Source organism: Anguilla rostrata, chromosome 7 (assembly GCF_018555375.3).
Source record: "Anguilla rostrata isolate EN2019 chromosome 7, ASM1855537v3, whole genome shotgun sequence".
Lineage (NCBI taxonomy): Eukaryota > Metazoa > Chordata > Actinopteri > Anguilliformes > Anguillidae > Anguilla > Anguilla rostrata.
The window spans coordinates 19,758,534-19,784,282 of NC_057939.1; the positions used below are offsets into that span (position 1 = coordinate 19,758,534).

The 25,749-nt window shown below is 44.1% G+C and overlaps 1 protein-coding gene across 1 annotated transcript in view; it reads right to left on the bottom strand.

Annotated features, from left to right (window-relative positions):
* The window catches only part of LOC135259308 (ADAMTS-like protein 1), a 100,539-nt gene that overhangs the window by 17,064 nt on the left and 57,726 nt on the right, over window positions 1-25,749 (bottom strand). The window contains exon 3 of the mRNA XM_064343526.1: window positions 3,986-4,113. Within this exon, the coding sequence (XP_064199596.1) occupies window positions 3,986-4,113 (128 nt within the window). The remainder of the gene's footprint in view (window positions 1-3,985; window positions 4,114-25,749) is intronic.

Below are 25,749 nucleotides of genomic sequence, written 5' to 3' on the forward strand. Positions count from 1 at the left end.
TATGTTAAATGTAATCGCGTGAGATTCCATGGGACTTGTAAAATTTCTGATACATTTAAAAATGTGTGCTCTGGCAAGTTTTATAATGTTTGGAATATGCCCTCATCGCACAGCTCATTGAGTTTTAGCACTTCTACAAGTTACTAGGGTAACTGCAATAGCAGAGATGAAAGTGGCCTCCAGGAGCACAGGTACAGTGCATGTAAGTGCACTCAACTTCAAGGGGTGGGTAGAGAACAGCAAGAATTCATAGAGGTGGGTGTATTGGAGGACAAAGCGAACATCATAGGCCTGGAGGTACAAACAGACGGTGCCACAGACTACTGTAATTACAGCATCCATTTGTCTGGCAGATGCAAAGATAAGATTCTCTCATAGGTGTGAAATGCAGGGAGAGGCTCCCTTATCTGTGGTCTGTAATACGCTTGTACGTACGTACACACACACACACACACACACAAACAAACGCAGACACACGGACACACACACACACGAACACACACCACACGCAACACAACACACACACGCACACAACACACACGCACACACCCAGGCCCCGCCCATGCTCACATGAGCCCGCCCTCTCACTCCCAGCGACAGCAATGCCGTTCTCTCTCCCTCCAGCTGGACCCGTTTAAGCCTGTGCCCTTGTCCACGTCCCAGCGTGGCACTCGTTAAAAGCTCCGCAGGCTGAAAAATAACCTCCACCCACCCTCCACACACAGAGCCTGTGTAACGAGCCTCTGATGCACCGAGTGAATGACAGCTGAGTGGGGAAAACACAGCCGCGCTCCTATTCCCGCTGCCAACGTGCCATTGCGGGCGGGGTCGCGGGCGGGGCTGGGGGCCCCGGTGAGGAGCGACTCGGCAGGTCGAGGGGTGACGGGACAGGGAGGGAGTTGGGGTTTCAGCGATCTCCATGTGAGAATCTCCTCTCCTGCTGTGAACAGGCTGCTGGTAGATCGTCCCAGAAGGGGAAGTCAGCCCCCAAGAAGTGGTTCCTCCTCCACAAGCAAAGATTTGCCAGCAAGCCCACGATAACAAACCCTCCCAACATGGGTCACAGCAAGACACAGAAACATTTACTAAAGGGGATACTAATAAATTAAAGCAATAAACCAAAAACTGCTGCTGTGTTTTGTTTAATTAAGAGACATTAAGAAGGACCACCGTAATTTTAAGTTCATTAAACTCAACATGGCAAGATACAACACAAGCCTCTGCAGCACAGGTAAACAATGGTGGTTTGTGGTCAGAATGAGACTGTGGAAGCCCTGCTACTGCTTTTACAGACTAGCTGTGAACATCAGACCTGGAAAATGAAAGATTCACCTTGTTTGCATTTCGGATTGAGTCAGCAGTCTATGCCACAAATATGTGGGCATTTAACAGGGCAGGATTGGCAGAAGTGCCAGCCATTGAAACAAACTGCACATATTCTGTGGTCAAGCAGAAAAAGTCCCTGTTCCACAACACGTTTACTCAGGTCTAGTTAAAAAAAGAAAACGATATTGCGCCCACAGACAGGCATATAGCGCTATTTATTTGCTGTCCAAATTGGCTTTGAGGCTGGTGCTGAGAACACTACACCACATTTCCCATCAGGAAGCCACAGCGCTTGCCAGACGCCCCCGGTCCACGAGCCAGAACTCCTCGTCAATCTAATATTCCACCCATCTCATCCCTGCTCCTCTGTCCGTCATTCCAGTTTGCCGTCTCTCCTCCGCTGCCCAGTCGACATTTCCGTCAGGCTTACTTCATACCTTCCGTGCAATCACGGTTCTGTTAACGTTGTTACGGCATCGGTGTTTGTAGTTTAGGGAGTAGCGGGAGGCCCTCTGGGCATAGCGCCTGAGGGGTGGGCAGCGGCGGTGGTGGATTTGTAGCCACACTTAAGGACCTCCAACAGCCACATATGGGGCCTTGTGGTGTGCTTTAACAGGGCTTTGATCTGCCACAGCTCCTGCTACTGTAACCCATTCCCACGCGATGCGAGAAACTGCTACCGTTCCCCTCTCTTCCCCCTCCCCCCGCACAGGCCCTCATCCACTCACACAAATCCACCACCGCCTTAAAGATCTTCTGCTGACCACACATCTCGTGAAAAATCCTAACTCAGGCACTTTCTAACAAATTTGCAGCCAATCCATTCTTGAGGAATATTAAATTGAAAAAATACACTGTGGCTAGCAGCCCTAAGCCAGACACAGAAAACCCAGACTGACTGGTTCAATAAAATGAACCCTCTTGAATAGTTATTAAAAAAACAGCCTATTGCATTTTGTGATTATATGATAGCAGGAAGAAAACTAAATGAAAAATATTTAGTCCAGAATATGGTTGGGAAGTACAAATGGTGGGTTTCATTGCATAGGGAAAATAGGTTATGACCCAGTCCCAAAAATGGGACATAAATTTGGCAAATCTTTTTGCTGGCTGGGAAATATTGTAGTAACTTTAATTATACCCTTTAACTTTTTTTTGCTGTACTACACTAATATCAGGTTCATGTACTGATAACGAATGTATGAAATGCAATCTACCAGACCAAGGCTATTATTTAAAACTATGGGAATCTGCTGCATTGTAACAGTAAATGCATGTTTGTAATCTGGGGCTCTATCATACACTGCAATTTCACCTTGGCAGAGTCCATTAGTTTAGTCAATGTATTGCCCATGTTTCCCTCCTCATTCACCTCTTATTATCTTGTCATCACTCTGAATCTCTGATGCACAGACCTGACCATAAAAATATCCATCCATCCATTATCTAACCCACTTATTCCCAGTCAGGGTCGTGGGGGGTGCTGGAGCCTATCCCAGCATGCATTGAGCAAAAGGCAGGAATATATCCTCGACAGGTTGCCAGTCCATCACAGGGCACCTTCAAAATATATTCATATGCCTTTACAGTATGTGTTATGGGAATCATAAACAATGGAATGCATGAAAGTAACTTTAAAAGATATTTCTTAGGCTATAAATGTGACAAAATATCCATAAGAAACATACCATCAATTTATGTCGCGGTGATCCATTTATTTTTGGCAACTTCATTTGGTCATGCCATGCTCATTGTCTAATAGATGTCATGTGGTGTGCTGTAGAATGGTAAAACAATGACGAAAGGCCCAATTTATACTTCATTTGCTATCAATATCACATGACTTCTGTTACCGACAGGACTTTCTGAAATATAGACCAGCTACAGTATATCCCATATAACAGGGAAAACAATAGATGTCTCTGTTGACCAGTTAGACATCTGTAACAGTCACATAAAAATATATTTTTGAGGAGTTCTATTACAGCCCATGTGACTGGGGTTCACTTTAAGATTTACTCCTACTATTATGGAAATGTCCAGGTGGATTTAGCAGGAGATAAACTACAAGGAGAAGGGAGCCCTTCCATCACACGCGCTTAATGTAAACCAGACTGAGCACAATTACTCTTTAAAGACAAAGAATTACTGAGGCTCATATAAGTGTGTACAACAAATTGTGGATGGATGTTTTTATTTTCTTCTAATATCTGTGACTCAATAACGGGAACTACATCATGCTGATGGATTGCCATGTGTTACAGTTTAAAATGCATTCACAGATCAAACGCAATAAGAGCTGCCGTTCCGTAGCACATGAGCCTTGTTGCTCGATTTCTGCGGACCTCTTCAGGCCGATATTCAGTTTCTTAGGCTGCATTTTCAGGGAGTGGCATGCGCTTAGAAGAACAGATCTAAAGAAAGACTCTAAACCTGATATGGTGGACGTGGTAAATCCAGCCTACATTTCAACAGCTCAGCTGCGCGCTCATTTTTCACAGCTTTTAGTCAGTTTGTTAAGATTTGTTCACATGGCTAATGAATTAAAAAACGCTAGCACAGTGCAATAACATCAGTGAGCTCGAGAAGGGCATGCTGGGTGATAGGGGAGTGGCGAGCAGGGCACGTGGCGAGAGGGGGACATGGGAAATCGTTTTACTTGGAGCTGAGGCAGCGTCTGAGAGAGTAGGAGGCCCCACCGCCGCAGGTGCGCGAACACTCGCTCCACGGGCCCCAGGCGTCCCACAGGGTGTCTCGGTCCTCTTCTGAGCGGGCTGTGCGTGAGCTCTGAGAGAGAGAGAGAGAGAGGGGTAGAGCAGGAGATTGAGAGAGAGAGAGAGCAAGAATTAGGGAGAGCAAGAGAGAGAGAAAGGGATATTAAGTGATAGACAGCATGAGAGAGAGCCAGAGAGTGAGAGAGTGATAGATGCAGAAAAAGACAGAGAGAGAGAGAGAGAGAGAGAGAAGGAGAAAAACCACACATACAGTTATACATATACAATACAGAGAAACATGACCACAAAACTATCACCCCTACAGGCACAATCATATCAGCAGATTAACTATTCTGTCACCAACTCTCACTCATTCTGTAGACATGGTCAATCAACAGCTGGCAATTACAGAGGAACACAAACACACAAGACCAGGACATACTGGCACACACACTACAGAAATACTCTCTTATACACAATACACACACACATACTGTTCAGTTGAATTAGAACTTTAAATTCTGATAGCGTCAATTCATTTCTATAGATTCTACAAGGGAAGAAAAAAGACAATTGAATAAACAGCCTTGAAAATGGATTTAAATACCAAACTGCACACAATGTTCACTGCTACAGACCAGACCTTCACGTTCTTAAGACATTCCTTCCCTGGATCGATTCCAAGAGACACTTCCAGTGCACTGACACTGAGATTCTCGTTGGGAGAAAAGTAAACAAACACGGGAGTCTGACGTCGCCAGTGATTGTGTGAGGACCTGCAATAAATCCATTATTTGAATGCACGCCACCTCTCCCAGATTCCTGCTATTCAGTGAAACCCGGCTCCTGACATTTTAAGTATCCTGATATACTTTCTCTAACACATTTTAATCAGACCAGCAATGCAAATTGCAACAGAAGCTCTGGTTTCAGGTGTTGGCTGTGCTGTGATTCAAAAAAAAAAAAAAAAAGTTTCCATTTTAGCGGCGGTCATGAACTTGATTTCACGTTCAACCTTTGCTTTGCGCACGTCCTGGATTCTCTCAGGGTAACCAGTCCAAGGACCGAGCCTGTCCCCTCTAATGCATGTTGTCATGATTCACATGTCATGAACCTTATGAAGGCTTTCCTCTAACTGGGGGAAATGAACTCAGCTCGTTCTGATGGAGCACCTATAATGAACGTGCCTTTACGGCACACATACCTGTCGTCGCCTCACGGTTATTTACTGGGGTTGTTTTTCTCCTTCAGGGTTCCTCACTCGCCACTTGGCCTTCTACGGGCGAGGAAAGTGAGGACAGGCCACGAGACTGAAGCCTCCATGGCCCACAATTCCCTTCAGGAAGGAGCGGGGCCCGACGCGGCTCACCAGCCAGTGGAAGAGGGCAAGAAACCTGTACCTCATTACAGAAATTTGGTACGACACATTCCAATTTTGGAGTGAACACCTAAATCTATTTTCAGCTGAAAATAGATTTAGACTCCATTGGCGTGGTTCTGCTTTGAAACCCTACATCTGAACGTACTGCCATAGCGAACATCTGTATGAAACCGTACCTGCTCAATTAGTGTCACAACCTCGTTTCCTCCAGAATTACCCTCATACTGGGCATCTCAGAGCACAAAGAAGAGCTTACCACAATCATTTCCAATCACTGTAGTTACCTTTATAAGACCTGGCAGCAATTAATGACCTGCAAGGGCTTTTGGGAGGATTCCCTCAAAGCCGGTTAGGCTGATGGGAGTTTGGAACACTAAGACAGAGGTAGTAGACAGAGAAAAGAGATTTGCCACCTTTGAAGATTTGGTCAATGCTTCCAATGTGTCAAGAGACAAATTCTACAGAGACATTGTCTTTTCCTTTAATTTTGGTCTTTGAGAGAGACAATAAAAAGGGGGTGGATGGGTTAGAAGACCTGGTAGCTGATAGTCCAACCTCTCACAGATTTATAGAAGAAGAGCTTTCCACTAGCCTATTTCTGTCATATGTGAGAGTAATCATTTACATTGTGAAATGTCATGCTTTTCTTCACAAGTTCCATTCCTTTCTCCATTATAACTGCACTGCACTGTTTTGGAAAGTTGAGAGGCGCATCAATTCCAAGATCAATATTAAGAGTAGACCAATTCTATGCCTGCAAGGACAATGTGTATATCAGTCATGCCACAGCAGCAAATTTGACAGCAGCCCCTCAAAAAAGCACATCTACCATATTCATTTAACCCTTCATGGCAGGGGTGCCCAATATGACCAGTAGATCGCAGAGGCCATACTGGTACTTAGATTGCGTGTCAATTTTAATAATTCATTGGTTAAAATTCTAATTCTAATTAACAAATATGTGATTAGAATAATGTTGTTAACTTAACAATCTAATTATACTGACATAACAATCACTATGGGTAATTGAAAACTCTAGAACACTCAGAGTTTTGAAAAAACATTCCAAACAATCTATTCATCAATGAATTAAACTTACAACAATAGCAGGAGCCATGCTATTCATTGAAACATTTTGCTTGCTTTCTGTCAGATTAAATACCGTAACTGGGTGTGGGCTAACAAACCACAACACTATGCAAGATGTTTACAAAGGTCTATACTGGAATATAGTCTTTGTTCTGGTCCTCATCTGTGTTGTTTCACAACCTGTGCCTTGCAGATTTCAATTTATGCTGAATGTATGATCAGAATTACATTAATTCTTGCATCTCTGTTTAGAATGTGCATAACTCCACCTTCAGTGAGTTTAAAACTACTAGCAGCGTATGAAAAACACTGTCTAAAGACATGGTCATGCACCATGATGAAACTAAAAAACTAAAAATGATCAAAACCTGAAAATCACTATTTCTTTTCAGACAGTGTCTGGGCAGGGCAATGGGGACCACAGGATGAAAGAATCACTGTGGGTGGATGACCCCCCCGCCCCCTTCTTCCCTACCCAAATTCCTGTCCCCAGCCCTCGCCCCCATACACAACCTGCCACTAAACCCTTTGACCTCAGAAGTTCAAAATACAGGGACTGTTCTGTGCCAGTGGATATCGCAAAAATGTATACAGTGCATCAAATGGGCCATTAAGTAATGGTAAAAACTCTTGCCTTGTGCTAATGCCTACTATTGGTGTGATTGTGTTCAAGTACTTGTATAAATTCCTACAGAAAAGGATTCAGAAAACACAATAGCTGCTTCAGAATAAGCTGGGCGGCCCCAGGGGAGGACAGGGGCATTCGGGCCTTTAAAATGCTGAACAAGTCAGTTAGGACACCTGTCTTATTAGTATTCATTGGAGGCTGAGGGAGGGCAGTAATGCATTTGAACTCTGTGGGGTTTTTAACAGTTGCCTAATCTCTTAAAACCTCCAGACTGCATTCAGACGTTACCCCCACAGTGCCTAACATTCCCTCCAGGACCAGAGGGAACCATTTTCCATGTGGGGGAAGAGAGGGGGCAGTGAACACCTGCTCAGAAATGCGGGGCACTAATAATACCCCTAATATTTTCCCCATGGTACAGCCAGTAAATTAGTGAACAACAACGCACAGAGAAACAATGCAAGTCCCTCGGGCAGGGACTGCAGTTGAAAGAGAGTTCTTCAGGTATGACACGTGCTGTCAGAGGGGTGCTGCACCCCTGGCCTGTGGGCTTCATACCACACACTGCCTGAGGGTTCTTCAAGGGAGCACCATAGTTCACCTGCATTGGCCCAAAAATAAAGAAGGCCTCACTTCAAAGTGGACAGCCGGGGCCCTCTATTGAAGGGGAACCATGGGAAGGCTTGTGCAGAGAGACTGTACTGGCCAATCAGGATGCAGTGCTTGCCCCTGTTCCGATCAGCTGCACTGCGTTCTTCCATGGGTTTTTTGTTCATGCAGTCTACGTAGGGCCTATCGCACTTCTGCACCTGTAAGATCAGCATTTTAGGAGTGCTGGTGGGAAGCCAGTTCTTTCAGGTCAAAGGTCAAACGCAGAAAGGTTCGGACTGAATCCAGTCACAGATTTGGAGTACACAGAACTCAGCCCTTCGGCTGCAAAAACAACCATTCCACCTCCTTTTTCTCTGCTCAATAGAAAAAAGAGTTTACATGATTACATGACAGCTATTAGGTAATACAGAAGACACAGGTAACATATGTCTGGTAATGAGCTTTAAAAACCCCATGAAAGGAGAAAGACGATTACAAGAGAAACAGCTGTTTAACAAGCGTCTCAGACGGCACACTCCTACATCAAGGCCTGGCCCCTTCCCAGCAGCATGGCATCTCGTTTAGCTTAGAATGACTAATGGCTTCAGAGAGGAAACGAGATACAAAGGTAATACTGTCTGATTATTTTCTTTGGGCCACGTAGCAAAACGGACCATTATTCAACACATTAAGCTGCGCCATATCAAAAGGCCACTATAAACCTGGACTCATAATAAATGAGAGAGAAGAATGCAGTGGTCTAAGCAGAGTAAATGGAGCGGACATGAAATCATACTGAGAACACACACGGTTTTTCTGCCTTTCTTTTTCGGTCCGCTCCGTGCTAAATCCACATGAATAAACCCTTTCTAATTACATCTGTTGTGTCACATGATTAGCAACAGTTAACATTCAAGCTCAAGTTCAATACTACTAGGCTGTTGGGTGGGGAAGGTTCTTGGAAGCTTGCAGATACAATGGTATTCTGTAGTTGCATTGAGCCATGTGTGAACTATCACAGGATAGACTAACTGTCAAATCCATTGTTTCATTAGCCAGAGCTGGATTTAACATCCTTGGATATAAACCTGGATCATTTTGCATTGATCCGGCACATTGCATCTCAAACACCACATCAATCTGCAGCTTTATTTACACTTGCTGATTTCTGAAGGGCTCTGAAGCTCTTCCCATTAGGAAACGTTACAAATGCAGACAAACCTTCGACACAGCGAAACCACATCACATGTGTTAGCGTTCATCCAAGCTCGTTTCAATGATAAATACCATGTGATGAGATAATGGCTCTTAGATAAACCCTGGAGCATGATTACGGTACTGTTTTAGTACACAGTCATTTTGCGCTGCTCGTCTTTCAAGCCAATCCAAAACAACTCAGGCCTCAGGAAAATTAAGTGCAGTGCACCTCCTCAGGAGAAGGGGAAGGAACTGAATCCAATTTAAAGTTCATAGTCCAAGTTCAAAAGAGGGCTTTCTGGAAGCATAAAGTGCTGAGACAAAGTTCACTTTCGCAGACATCTGTCCACACACAAGTTATGACTTCTAATTGGTAAGTCATATGATCACATTACATCTGTTGAAGCTCTTCTGAACCCTGGACAGTGGCACCTCTTCATCTATTATAGTCTACAGTGCACTCTTTAGAATGGGATTTGCAAGCCCTGCAAGAGAAGCTGTTGCTTGCACTTGTGCTAAACTTTAGCCAAATTTCATATGCACATAACATCCAATGACCTCTGTGTACCAATATACAAAACTCTTTATGGGCAGCAGCAGTCTAATTCACATTCACCATCAGAAGAAACAACTATTTTAATGACCAATGTTCACATCTGCTGGATTACACATCTACAATTTATATTCCAGTGATTCCTGGCACTCAGGAGTACGTAGGATTAAAAAACTCATCATGTAAAGTAATCACAAACAATGCAATAAATATGCACAGACATAAGAACTGCTGAGCTTCCAACACATCTGCTCACAGCTACGCCCTTTTCATTAAAACAAATTCTCTGCAGTGCAAGGAAATTAATGTGTTCCATTCCCAGCTCTGCCTGGAAAAGAGGCAACTACAGCAGCACCACTGAAAAAACAAACACACCATAAAAAAGGCAAAGATCACATCATGCACGATCCCACTCGGCTCTCTCAGTCAGCTCGCAAACCGCACACACGCACGCACACACACACACACACACACACACACGTGTCCCTTTTTCCCCTCTGTGAGAAGCCGAGGGTAGAGAAGCAGAGTTTACCAGCAGTACAGCTGCAGCCAGGAGCAGCAGTGTTGCGGTGGTGGGCTGATCCATGCCGTCGAGGCGGAGAGGGGACAGGTCTGCTGGAGGGAGCGCTCCGCGCGTGTGCCGGTATGTGTGCGTGTGCCGGTGCGTGTGCCGGTGCCGGTGCGAGCGCTATGGTTCTGCGGAGGAGTGCGCAGCTCTGCACTGCCTGCCTCCTGTCAGTCTGAGCTCTGCTGCCCAGTCCCGTCGCCTCCTCCCTTTCACTCAGCCCTGCTGCTAGAGCCCCCGATCCACCCCGCCAACCAATCAGAGAGAGCCCCAATCAAGCATGCTAAACCAAACAAGGAGCCGGCCAGCTGCTGATACACTCACACACACACACACACACACACACACACACACTCCCTCACTCCCAACCCTCACTCCCCCTTCCCTTGCTCTGTTTCAGGCTGGCCAGCTTAGCACCTTTTCCGAACAGGCGGCACGACTCTCTCCTGTCCATTAGAAGTGAAGAGGTACAGTACCCAGCAGGAGCAGTGAGGCAAACGGTAACGTCAGTGAGAGAGAACCCAGGAGGACCAGCCCCACAGACGCACTCTATCTGTTTAAGTCCTTACTCCACAGGTCGCGACTGAGATCAGATGATTTAGCCCAGCCATGTAAGTACCAGTAATCAGGGACTTTTCTGGAAATATATCTAAGCAGTTGCTGTTTTTTTCCCCCATTTCATTTATAGTTTTGAAATAAAGTATATTCATATCTCTGGGAAGTTCAATAGAAAACTCATTCGTAACATCTGGCGGACTCACTTATGGACATTTGAAGAGGGGGAAGGACTATTCCCTGGTTCCCCTCCTAGGGACAATTCCTATGGCCTTAAAACATGATTTATTCAGAATAATTCTAGTTGAAAAGATTGAATAAAAAAGAAAGATATCCACAAAACTGCTGAGAGCGGTCACTGTCCTCAGCCATCGTGCAGGACTTCCACTTGGATCTGATGCTGTCTGAAATAACTTAGACAGCGAGATGGTTTCCAGATCTCATTACTCAGACTCAAAATGCCAGAAGATTCCTCACATTCTCATCACTTGGAACTTAACCACTTTTACAATGTTAAATGAGGCCTTGAAAAGAACTGACTTTGATTATGAATCAATAAAAAGCCAGAAACATAGCCATATTTGAATCAGATTGAGAACACTGATATCTCACTAGCTAGAGTAGTATTCTGAGTATACAGAAAATAACAGGACACAAGGTATACATTTTCTAAAAAAAAAAGGACCTAAAGGTCTGAATACAGCCATAGTAGTCATGGCACTCCTTAAACAAAAAATGAAGATCATCATATTGTAATTAGCCATGGTAATTGTTGTGGTGTGCAGTTTTTGAGCAATAGAACTTATTAGATCAGGCTGAAGAGTCAATACTTATTTTGCTCGAAGCCCCAATCCCCACAAAAAATTACATACAATATCAAAGTAAACTGCAGTAGTGATCACCCTCCAAAACTCACTCACTGTGTAAGATGTTAGGTGGACATTACAGAGGAATTCAGCCTTTAGCATATAAAAACAAAAGTTCTCCTCACTTCAAATCAAAACCCACATAATTACTATCAATTAAGGCAGAAAGAAGAATCACATTCCAAAACAAATAGCGAAAAAATACTGATCACAATCTATTGATATATTCCCTCCTCTCCACACAATACTCTATAGACGGATAGCTAACTTTTTTTGGATTGTTGCACAATAAAATAAATATTGATGTATAAAATAGAAACCATAAGGATACGTCATGTATTCATGATAAAATCTAAATCACAGGGCCCAATACAGATGAAAGTGGTGCCGTGCATTTTATGAAGCCAACAGTCATATAATTTATGAGATTTCTCCCTACATCACTCAAAAATTATGACAACCAAAAAATTTATGTAAGCAAGATTGTGGATTGTATTCTTGTCATTTTTGTAGTGTATGCAGGAAAGGGGCAGGGAAGACAATGGACACTAGGAGGCAAAAGACACAGGAGATTTCAAACTTCTCAGCCACCAGTATTACTCTGGATCAAAACTAAAAATCTAGAATGAATTAAAAATACTGTTTTGTTGGGGTTGGACGGATCTTACGGGTAGAAACAGTGAGTGCCAAACAATAATGAACAGCCTGAAAGAAATTAGATTTATTATCTACTGTACATAAAACAGCAATAAGATTTGAGAAAAACAGCCAATCAAAATAATCCATTAATTCAACATTAAACTGATCTGCAAGGTAAGCAAACAACTGCTCATATTTAAAATATGAACAAGCAATAACCAATCTCTAACTAAATCTCACATGCAAAGTTTTAAAATCCAATTAGAAAATGAATGACCCGTTTCCATAGACGAGGCTGGCCATAAACTAATCACTCTGGTGAATTGAGGTCTACCGCAAGCCAGTTACCAGGATGCTGTTGATGGCAGTGATTCCAATGGCATTTTTCACTCCCACATGTCTAATACTGAGGACTGGAAAGCATACACGAGCCTTGTTCCCATGACATAGCGATCAACCCCGATCAACGAAAACCAACTGTTCTCACCCATTTCTGTGCTGCAGGGTTGGGGCGCGTGGGGAAGAGGGGTCATGTTGGATAAATGAATGACTGATCTACCTCTTTGTTGTTCAGAACCCTCTGGGCAGTAGGCTGCCTTGTCCCGCCTGATCAAAGCAGCCATTCGCTGTAATCATTTTGAAAAGTGATATGGGGGCCCCTTTAGCTGGCAGTCGATACGCCGATCTGCCAACAACAGTTGATGAGATAACCGCAGCCCCGAACACGCACTGCCTGATCACTGACATGCTCGGCCAAAGCGATAAGTGAGATATCCCAGTCCGGCATTTACTGAGAACACTTGACTGCTCCGTCATGTTCCCTCTCTCTCGAATCTTCGATCTGAAAGGGATACAGACCCAGGACACAACGCAGAACCAGACCTCCACAAGCAGCAGACGGCAAGCAACAGACAGCCAAACCATCGCGAAGTTAGCATCCCTATGCGGATGGGTCCACTGGTGGAATAAGAGCATAGAAACAGAACCACGAGATTACTCCCATGGATCATGCAACTATTGACGGTCAAATATACATCACCTAATGTAATTACTGTTAATATAATATAATGTGAGGTTTAGGTGCCCATAGTGTACAGTATCAAATCAGAATTTTTTTTTACCTAATTACCCAATTTACTTACATTTAATGTTATGAATGCAATAATTTTATTTTATCCAGTGATCCAGTGTTATGGCAATTCTTTGTCAATGACTTTACTGAAGAGCACCATTGCCTATACTTTCTGCAATGCCATTCTCAGGCCATTCTGTCCAAGTCAAGACATCTTCTGAAGGCCAAGACAACCATAGATATAAAACAACTGTGTAGAAAAATGTGTACTACAGGTCAGTCATGCTGAAGATAGATTAAAAGCACAAATATAAGTTATCTCATTCAACCAAGGGTCTCTGTAGTGCTTTAATGATCATACACACGCTGCAGTATGCTGATGGCTTGATTAGACTTGACTTGACCTTGAATGAGCTAGAAGTGCTCTTGGCAGCCAAACTAAATCCTAATCTGGATTTCATCGAAATCTTCAAATTCATCTCTGACTTTAATAAGGAAAATTGAAAGGAAATTAAATTATTTGGTACAATAAGCATTTTATTATCTATCTGGTTTTCATTTTATCAACAATTAAAAGTCTTTTGATGTGTGTATGTGTTATTTATTAGTGTGAATTTTATCAATTAGGGTAACTTGAAATATTTGGACACACATCATCCAGATGTTAGACTTCAACATAAATTATTAAATTACAACAAATACATTTCGAAGGCTTACAAATGCGTCAAATAGTCTGTAAAAAATATTGGAGGAAAACAACAGACATACAGTATCTTGTCCGTTGTCTGGTACTCTGGATTTACATATTTTATGAAATAAGAAATGAAATAATAAAGACTAAAAATGTAGTGTTCCTGAGAAGGTGAGAAAGAAACAGGGTTTCTGTTACAATGTTCTGTGGTTTGACATTAAACATTGCAGCAGAATCCAAGCTCCAGCCCCACAAGAAAATTAAAAGTGTTAGAGCAGGAGGAATAGTAGCTTGTTCCCCAATAAACATAGCATGCCTATAAGTAATGCTTTACCCTTGAGTCATCATGTTTAACTTTCTGTTCCCAGATATAAAATGTTTTACCAGGAAAGGAACATTACAACCAGCAGCCAAAAAGCTACAAAACCAAGGTTTTAATTCAGCTTAATTTGTACTGAATACCTACAATGTTACTAAATACAACTTCATCTTATAAATATTTGAATAACTATATTATTTAAATTAAAATATTAATTTGAAAAAAGAAAGAAATACGATGTCTAAAAAAGTGATCGGCTGGTTTTGCTAGATTCGCAATGACAGATGACACGGACATCATCTCTTACCCCAAAGAAAAAAAGCATGCATTGCTAAACCTCATTAACAGGTATTACTGTGACTAGCAAGGAGCATCTGGTTTCAGAGGTGGATTTTCCAAACATGTGGATATGACAGATTGACTGCCCCATAAACGCACCCACAGGGGGCACTCTACCACAGTCCAGGAGAATACGACAAACAGCGTAAGCAGATTCAGGATAAGTAGTGCAGACTTGGGAATAACAAAAGACAAGCTGACTGATAATGACTCAGGAGTCCATCTCCTCTACAGTGCTGATGAGGTGGATGCCTGGATGAGTCTGTCTGACCGGGGCCCTCACAAAGGAAGATGTTTGTTCTGTTTGAACACTGCTCCCTCAGGTTATTTAAAAACAGTTTTTCTTCAGCATTCTTAAACGATAATAAATAAGGCCTCTCAAATTTGTCTGAGCGCTTCGTTTCCTGAAGTATGCTTGCGAAGAAATCCAAAGCCCAACTCCTCCCTCAAAGCCAATGCGTTTACCCTTGAGATGAATTCACAGTACGTGGACAGGGAGCCGGTATACACGACAGCCAAACACAGCACCGTTAATGTTTACTGCTGACACAAGACTTAGATAATGACTCTCCTGAAAGTCTGAAGCTATCAGAGCCATCATTTACAGACTTTGGTTGGGTAGCTTGGAATTCACATCCGATGCCATTGTCCTCTAAACCAGGCAACAGTTTCATTTTTTTTAAAACCCTAAAAAAACACCCATAACTCCATCTGAAAGAACTTTCACCACAGAGATATAACCGAAAGCTGAATTTTGGACCGGCAGGAAAACTATTGCTTTTAAATTGAATTTGATTTTGGATAGAGAAGTATATGCCGCATGAATATCCAGCACACTTTAATATTTATTGATCTATTAACTGCGCGATATCACTAGGCAGCTTTTGGCAGTTTTTATAGGACACTGGATTACATTAGGTCTGGACTGTGTGCCATAGAATAGTTATTTGTCAGATATGCTGTAAGCCGCTGGACCATATCCATTCAACCTAATATATAACAGCACTCTGGATCTGAAATATTTAGAAGCAAAAGCAACATATCAAAGTCACATTATAAAGTGGTTAAATAGTCTTTCCACGCATTCGCAAGACCACAGAAGGTCGACTAAGGGATAGTGAAGAGGCGCTCCCATTTTGACCCAAGTAAACTTCAAACCTCTCCATGTTCTCCAGCACTGAGACTTTAGGGGGAAATTCATTACAGTATTTATGGCTGTTAAAATCTCCTCAGACCTTTCATAACTCTGCCTGTTCACACATGTCAGTGGCCCAAAGCCTCCTTTTTAATTTCTTCTAAAGGACCTGGATATACACTTCATTGAAACTCCACTGAATCAAATCTCCCCTACGATAAGTTGCCCCTATGTCCTTTTTAAGAGGGAACTTTTCACCTTCCTCCTCATGCTGAGAGGTAGACGCAGATAAATTGTCAGTGTGAAGTTGCCAGAGTTATCTCAGTGCCAGCTAATGCTGGTGGGAGCTGGGTCCATTGAGCTGCACTGGAGATGAAACTGAGAGGCAGAGTTTGAGGTGGGTGAACGTGAGCAGCACTGTCCGACGTGGAGCGAGGCTGTTGATTTATTACCAACCCAGGCCCCACCCCCCAGGAGATGCTCAGACAGCTTTCCCATACTGAGAAGCAATTAGCGCCAAGGCCACCACCACAAGACTCACTGCAGTTGTGACCTGGCGCACCCCCCCACCCCGCCCCTGCAAGGCCATTACCACCTTTGCCATGGAGTTCAGCCCACAGACAGTAAATCATGCCGGGTGTAACCGCAAGCCTGGCTACTGAGCACTAAGCCCTCACTGAACCGTTTAAAGACAAACGCTCCTGGGGCTGCTCTGCAGACAGCACTAGGGACTAGTGAATGAAGCCCCAGTTCATTCACACACCTTGGTAAGAGCGGGCAGAGAGAGGAGTCCCAGCAGACCCTGTGCAGTCTGCATGCCGCTTTTACGTGTCTTCCCGCCACTGTAGCAAAAGCATTTTACATTTTTAGCAATTCAGAAATCCTGCCGAGACGAATATTTTTGATCCTAAAAAGAAAAAGTGTTCAGGAAAAAGCGGTCACCCTACTTTAATAGACCACATTCTATTTAAAAGCAATCCAGTTAAAAAGCTTGTGGGACAGTTAAAGGGTTAAGTACATACATACAGGTTCATGTAAGTTAGTGCATTTTTGTAACAAAAATCTAAATCAAACTACCAAATTCTGGATTGAATTAAGGGCAGCCCCAAAAATGATTATTACCAATGTTTTTTTCAAGATCTTTTCAGATCGGGCCAATTGTGCCAATGCCTTGAGGCATTCTTCAAACCCACAGCCTCATCCGTAATGATGCCCCAGCTATTGTTTGGCATGTTGTGATGCAGTGTTGGACGCCTCCTCTTGTTCCCAGCAGCTAGACTGAGGCATTGGACCAGGATCACCCAGCCCCAGTCCTAATAAGAAAATATCTCTTCCCCACTAAAAAAACGAGAGGGCAGGAGAGTTGAAGGAAAAGGGGAAATGGGTAGAATTTGAATGAGGCCATCTCAGGCCTCCTTAGATGAATCAGCATATCTCTGCTTTTCTTTCCCCTAATCCATAGTTCCTCTCTGTCTGCAGTGCACAGCACACAGCTGGATGGCCGAAATGTGACCCACGGGAGCCCCAGACAGGGCACACACACACCCACACGCGCGCGCACACACACGCATGCACGCATGCACACACACACACGCACACGCACATGTACACACACACGCACACGCACGCACGCACACACACGCATGCACGCATGCACACACACGCACACGCACACGCACACGCACATGTACACACACACACCCCGCGCGCACACACACGCATGCACGCATGCACACACACACACACGCACAAGCACACGCACACGCACACGCACACGCACATGCACACACGCACACGCGCGCACGCATGCACACACACACACACACACGCACGCACCCATGGACACCCACGAACACACACACACACGCAACGGGGGTGCGCACACACACACGCATGCACGCACACGCAAATACACACACGCACGCGCACAGGCACAAACACACACACACACACACACGGTCACACACACACACACACACACACACAAACGCACACGGGCACACACACATTCATGCACACATACAGTAGACATGCACGGAAACACAGACATACATACACACACACACACACACACACACTGCTGGACATGAAGAAGCAAAGCAGAGAGAAGAGAAGAGCAGAGTGGGTTGGGCATCTGGATAAGATCAGACAGAATATAGATTCTGAAAACAGTAAATATCTCAAATCTTTCATCTCTCTGATTTCATCTGGTTTTCAATGTCAGTAGTCATTAAAATAAAAGCGAAAAAATAATACTCTTTCCAAACAGACAGTGGTTCCATCAATACTCTGTGGGTACAGACCTTTAAAGGAGACATTTCTGATTTACCAACAGAGCTGAGATTCCACAAAGCTTCTCAGAAGACATTTGTCGGAAACCATAAAATTCTGAGTTATAGTATTTACAACTCCCACTCCTTCCTGGTTCTGATATTGTCCTGGTACGCATCCCACATACCTTTTCCTGTCTGGCGCAATAATTTGTTTCGGTTTCCTAATCTTCCTATCTAATTAGTCTTTAAAGGGATGATGTTCCTGCTGGACTGGCTCAGGGGCCACAGCCGCAGGTGGGCTCTTCTCCTTTGTCACAGCCCGCAGGTCAGAAGAAAGGCAGACAGGCCTCCTGACGTGATGTCATCAGCACATATGGTGGAACTCGCCCGGGTCTGGTTCAGCCCGACATGAGGTCTAGTAAAATCAGAGCCTAATTAGATCAACAGAGGTCAGGAAGGCAAGCAAGCGGACCCATTGGCGATTAATTACAGGGGCTAAACTAGGCCATAAATTCCTAAGTGGTGAAATAAAAGCTACTGGGGGAGGGGGGGGGGGTGGCCGGCTGGGGTTGGAGTGAGGGTCGCAATGGAAGTGTTATGGGTCACTGCAACGGAGAAGAATTTCCCTAGGAGCTCTTATTTCCTACACTCTCAAACACTCCCGTGCTCAGATGTATCAGAGATTATGCCTATTGCCTTCCCAAATTTAAGAAAGGAATTCCCACATGGTTGGGAATTCTAATGATGATAGTAAAATACCGTTTTACTGGTTCCAGTTCATTTTCAGCAATTGCATAAAGAAGCTGGCTGCCATCTTGAAAGAATCTACTGGGCCTCTTGATTGGGCTCATTCCCCTCTGGTGGATGTGTGTGAACACTGTTAAAGGGTTTAGAAAAATACTGGAGATGTAGAGAGGTGGACAGCCTTACAGGCCAGAGGTGAAGCATTTACTATAAACCCATGAAAAATGAAAATTTCAAGCAGACCAAGACTGTGCTCTGGGTACAGGTTCAGAGAATGAGAACCAATGAGGCCTCAGGTAGGGTATGGATTCATTCAAATACATGTACACTAATATTCTGGATGGGATCATTTTTCAGCAATGAGATCACTTAGAATTAGAGATAAAAAAAAAAAGGTTACTAACTTTGTAGTTATTTTGCATTATAACTGTGGAATCCTCTGTTATTGAGACATAGAAACCGACAGTTTCAGCTGACAATATCCTATCACAGTGGAAGTCAATTTATTTAGTAATGTTACAGAAAACTGTATTTATAGTCTGTGCAACTTGCAATGTATTACATAAATGTTAACATGTCCCAGCATGCACCTGGTTGCATGTGCTCTAGACTAGTAAATCTATTAAATCTATTATACAGATCATTCCCAGGAACCCCAAAAATGCAAAAATGAATCTATTCCTGAAAACATTTATTATTTTAAACAATATGATAATACAAAACACTACCCAAATTACAAAAGAACAAAATAATCTCAAATGATTGATTATTTGGATACAAAATGCTATTTTGCTCTTCAGATACATAAATTCAATGGAAAGTCACATTAAAAGTATTAGCGTGCAGTATTTGGAAAACAGGTTAAGCAATGTTTTTCTTTAAATAAAACAGTACATCTGATCTCACATGTATAGTGCATAGGGTAAGGTTTTGGGTTTTAACCAAAATTGAGTCAAATATGAACATGTGTTTTTCATTTTTGGAAATTTACTCTGTGTTTATTTTGGCCCATTTTCCAATTTGCTTCATATTGGCGTGCAATTGTGATATACAAGAGATGGTCACACAAGGCTTTTAACCCATGGTATGTTGCCACAGGCTAATATTAATATTCACTTAGTTATGTACATTAAAAAGTGACACACACCTTAAAATACCCTACAAAGGCTATGGTCTTTGTGTAGTCATTACATATATAATATATTCATTCCACGGCATGGATAGATTTTAAAGACTTTTTAATGTAAACAGAACTCAAATTTATTTAGTCACTATGAAACTGTGTCAGGCCATACTTGCACCAAACATTTCTACAAAATTAATTTATTTGAAATAAAAGACAAGAAAAAAATACTTCTTGATGAACATAAGGATCTCTACCAAGTTAACAATAACTTGTAAAGCCTATTTGGTGTATAAACCGAAAGTTTTCAACCAATTTAAAAAGAATAACGCAAAAGTGATGAATGCTAAAGTGCTTGTCAGTGTCCATTTTGGCGTTTAAAGGTCAGTTCTAGTAGCACTCAGATTCTAGTACACTGGCGATCATTCACTGTAAGCTATGACCTCTGTTCCTCCTCTGTCTTGCCTCTGTGGGGACATGCATCTCTCTGCCAAAGGTACATGCAGGCCCACAGTCCCCTGTTGGGCTATTTATTAGCATAGTGCTGCTTGGGCCCGTTTAGCTTCCTCTCAGTCACAAATATATCATGTCTGAACAGTTCTGGGCTGGGTTAATTCTGAAGCTACTCAAACAGCCCCTGGACACCACGCAAGAGGGGGTTGCGTGGATAACAGGCAACTGACACCTGCCTGGCATTGTGTCATGATCCACAGCTTTACTACTGTACAGTAGAAAGATTTTTTAAATAAACCTCCACTCAAACATTTGCAAAATTGCTGTTTTCCCCGTTAGGGTGTGTCGCCAGATTGGTGGAGGGGTATATTTAGCTCTGTCAACTTGTTAAGCAGACTGACAAAGACACTAAACAGAAATGTTATACATGCGCTTTCTGTCATGTTGTCCTCAGGATTAATGGGTATGAGACACGCTGGCTAGGAATGTACTGAAAACCTACTTGGTATAAACAGCAGATTTAAACATCTCCTCTAAGCAGAGCCAGGCCCGGCGTTTAATGCACACTGGTGCATCTCTCAGGAAGCCCGCGCTAAAAGCGAAAAGCACACAAGAGAGAGTCGCCGCTGTGTGTTTTCATAACCCTTCGTTTCGCGGCGTTACAACACTGGTGCGGAGCAGCCGCTCGGCGTGGTCGGCGCTCTCTGTTTGGGTCTGCACTTTCCCGGACACCCAGGAGAAAGGAGGGGCCCAGATGTGCAAGGTGCGACCCAGCGAGTAAATCAGCACCGACTGTACGTATCCCGGGGACAGACAGAGGTAAATGAGTAAAAAGGCATCCTTTCCAGAAACTTCTCTCTCAAGCAGGGAGAACCATGACATCATGAACCTGGCTGCAGCGCTGGCCAAATTATAGCAGGGAGGTGTGGGGAGGTAGCCAACCCCGTGGTGTCCTCTTTGTAAACCTCGACCTTTCACTTTCTTCATCTGGAAGATTACCGATGGCTCTATTAAACCCAATTCCTTTCAGGGCTGCCTACCTGTTTCTGTGAGCCGAGCCGAAACCTGCTGCTTTCACATTAAAACGGGCGGCTTTGTTACTCACACTGCCTTTTCAATCAGGACCGAACTTAAAAAAAAGAAAATAAATGCTTTTACAAGTGTATGTGTTTATGGCCTCAAAGCCTCCCATGGAAACCATCAGAGCTCAATGGATCCGTCTCCCTCTCTGTTCTGCTAAAGCAATCCCGCAGTTTACTCCACACTGCCAGGCCACGGTGTATGGAGTTTCCATCAGGACAACCACAACCCCAACCAACAAGAGTTGTGCTTTCAAAAATGAATTATGTTTCTTTGTAAAAAAAAAAAAAAAAAAAAGAGCTTCCCCCACTTAGAGCTGGGAAAGGATACTGTTTTAATGTTCCATGAAGGACCCAGAGACCCAGGCGTGCAAGCGTTAGAGGTGGGCGGCCTGGGCGTCAAGGGAACACAGGTGCACCGTGACCCACGCATGGCTGTTTCGGGGGGGGGGGAGCGTGACCCTCGTTGACACAGCAAACAGAGGACCGCAGACTGTTCCACCTGCCGCTTGGCTCTCTGGGTGTTTCACACGACGGTGAGGGGTTAAACACATGTCAGCGGCTCATGGGAAATCCGGCAGGGTGAGCCCTGTCCGTCAGACACACCCCCCCGCCCCCAACCCCCCACTGCGTTTTCCACTAAAACAGGCTCATTATCCTGTCCCCGCACAAAAACAGACTCGCTACGGCCAAATTCCACTTTTGATGGTTCAGCGACAGATGCAGGGTTTGTGAGGCATGTCGTGCGGTAAAATGCAGTAAACATTTAGCAAAACAGTTCTGTTGTCCAGCAATGGTTGCAGTATGCTTATGAAGTCATGCTCCATGTGACCTGACAATATTTAAAAAGGCTCTTTGATTCACCCACTTTGACACTTTGACAATACATTGCAAGTAATTGTTTAAAAAATGTAGAGTCCTCTTCAAATGCACCTTTAAACAAGCCTCAGGAAATTGACATGCAGTTGGAAACTCAGGTCTCTCTGAAGTACACAGAAGGACCTCAGGATGGCCATTGTTATGAAGTTTACTACACTGGCATCCAGTCAGCCTTTCCCACAGGGCTGGACATGTGGCAGCCAGCCTGGCTTTCAGCGACACAAACCTCCCAAAAAAAGGGCCCACCTGCTCACCGGCGGACCCTCCGCCCCCCAGTCACGCAGGCCACAGCTGGCCTTTCAAAGTCCCTTTAATGGACGCTAATGAGTTCCACACTTCTGCCCCGTCGGCAGACCCGCCCGCCGAGGGGCTTCAAAGACGACCGGCTGCCCAGTCCTCACGCCACACGTGCTCAGCGTGACCCTCCCCCCCCGCCACTCCCGCCACCACCCCCGCCCGCCCGTTCTCCCACTCTCCATCTGGCCACAAGAAGGCAAGTTCAGGCAGATGACAGATCCGTGGACTTGCACATCAACACTAAATAGCTCTGCTTTGTGTTCCAGGAGCAGGGATAGAGGGGGGGAAAGGATATATCAATTCCTACGGGAGTGGCTGGAATTCTTGCGGAATGGAGATTCCTTTTCCATATGCTTGTGCAATCAGGGGCTTCGAGAAGGAAATGGCAACATCGCGAAGGCTGTCTCAGGCACTTTAATGGAAAGGGGTGCCCGGGAAAAACAGTGAAAACTGTGACATCTGAGAACCTGCACGTTAAAACCTTGATATTAGTGTTAGCGCTATTAGCATTAGAATGATATTAGCATGTAGGCTGCAGTCCACGGCTTCGCACACCATTCTAGGTAATGTCTGATTCCCAGCCAACCTTCAGGCTTTCTTATTGCCGTATTTATGTTACACCCTCTTCATAAGTAAATTTCGAGGTGAATAATCTCTTTTAAAAAACCTGAATTATGTCATGTAGGATGAAATAATCCAGTTCAGCTGGATGCCTTTGATAGAAGCAAATTTATTTTCCTTTATAGCAAGTGTTTCTAATTTTTTTAACTTATGTTTCTCCCCGTTTTTTTTTTTTTTTTTGTCTTGCGAAGATCAACTCATCACACAGCTAATAGAGATTAGGTTTAAGCCCTTCTTATTGTCAAATATAGCAAGGCAGCAAACTCGGTAGCCCAGTAGATGATATCTACTCTTTTAGGACATGCAGTCAGATAAAAACTTGCACATTGAAAGAAGTGTGATGATTCATTCACGGAGTGCATGGCAACACAGTTCTTACAGTTTAGCTAGCTGGCTGAAGCCCAGCAGCCTGACTCATAAACACCTATAGGCACAGTTTAAGATGTATTAGACAATTTAATGAAACCATGCTTTTTCAATATTGTTCATGCTTTATAATGTGGTTGTAATATGTTTTCTAACAAGGGACAATTGCACTTATGAATTAACAGTTCTGTGTAAGCAAGTGGTGGTTTCTCTGCATTTTTTTAAACAGACAGTCACACTGATGTCCAGCCCAACCTGGGGCTAGTGGACAGTGTCTTTAAAGTGTTTCTAGTGTGAAGATGGGCATTACGTAGATCCGTAAGGGCATCGATGAGACTCACGGACCGCAGACCTTCTGTTACTGACATCATCGTCAAGCATCGCATAATGGACGGTAACTCCCCCCATTCCTAAGATGATGTCACATTTTATTACCCCCTAATAAAAGTACAAAGCGCAGCAGAAAGTTTCCCAGTTGAAGGTCAAACATGGAGAGTGGATGAGGTGTGGCTTGATTTCTGCCTTTTAGGACAGGGGCAGGCCTGGCTTTGCTGTGGCATGTTGTGCCAATGTCTCCCCAGGCTTCCCCGGACCGCAGGACACCCCGCGCACTGATGAAAAAACCAGACGGGGCCCCGACCCATCCCTCATCGTCTCGCTCTGGGACATTCCTTCCAGGCGGCTAAACGAGACGCTATTTTTAAGGAAGAAACGTGGCAGGTGAAAAGGGCTGGCCAGGAGAATTTGATCTGTCACAAGCTCACAGGAGCCTTAACCCTTTCAGGTGCAAATATGTGATTGGAATCTTTTTACCAGAACATTCTATTGCTGATGTAACGACCACAACAGACAATCGAAAGCAATAGAGTTCAGGAACACTGACTTACCCAAATACCTACTCTTCCAAGGGTTAATGCATCATTGGGCAGCAGTGGGGAACACAGCAGAGAGCGTTACCTCAGACACACTCAGAATAGACAGAGATCCTAACAGCTAATCAGCTTGTCAGCCACCTCATTTTCAGTGACCCAGTAATCATGTTTCCTGGTATGACACCAAACAGCCCTAGCTTGACTATAAGGCCCAAGGCAGTGGAAGAGAACCATGCCTGCTCCTAAACCTGCTCTGAGCCAGAGAAAACGTCTGAAGTGTGTTTCCAGGGTTTAGTAGGGACTTAGCATAAAAGCTCAGGATATAGCAGGTTGACAGACGGGCCTATTTCTAAACGCGGTCGTAAATCCAGCCTATAACAATGAAAGCGGACACCTATAGCCAGCATTGTGCATGTACTGTGGTACTATCAGCACCCTGATGCTGAAACAAATCAGGATGAGTGGCCATGCTTGATTTATTGCTTATGTCGAAACCTATAAGTTCAAACTTCCCATAAAGCCTTCCCCTGCCAGAGTCCAGCCTGGCCTTCACACGTATATATTCTCTAATGAGACATAACCTGGGCCCTGAGCATAACCCCGTGATGCTGATAGGGAGTATCTTGTTTCAGTCACACCGTCTTGCAGACTGGCGCTGTTGCAGACTGGCCGCCCGAGCCCCCTCCTGTCGGCTCCCCGCTGCTGTGAACCTCTCTCCGCTGTACTGTTACAGTGGGAATCTGCAGCACCTCTCCAGCATGCTGTAACTCAAGCAGAGAGAGTTACCCCAGCCCAGCACAGGCTCCTATCTGGCCTGTCCAGTCGCTGAGCCTCCTGTTCTTCAGAAGCCCCGTCTTCAGGGAGCCAAGGGCCCGGGGCTTCCAACGCCTGGCTTCCTGTGTGGAGAGAGGAACTGACTGCCCAAAAGTTTCTTTCAGGACACTCTCTCTCTTTCTCTCTCTCACATTCTCCCCCCTCACTCTCTCCTCTCTCCCTCTTCCCACAGAAGGGCATAAGATCGTAACCTATATGGAAAAGTACGTTTGTGGGTTGAGAGTAGATTTTCTTTCCACACCGCAGGGATATAAACTACACTGCAGTAAATAAATGGGACAACGAGGAGGTATATGTCCCACGGGACACATACTATGGCTTTTCAGTGGAGCCTCAAGATAAACATTGCACAAACTCTCCTAGCCCCAAATCTCCCAAACCCCAACAACAACAAAAAAATAAAAAAAGAGAGATTTTTGCAAAGTTTGACTTTGCCGAAAATTGAATTCGGGGGAGATCACAGCAATGCACTCCAGGGCTCCACGAATGCAGATCCAGGAAATATGACCGCAGGATCGTGGCAAAAGAAAATATCTGACATCATTCTG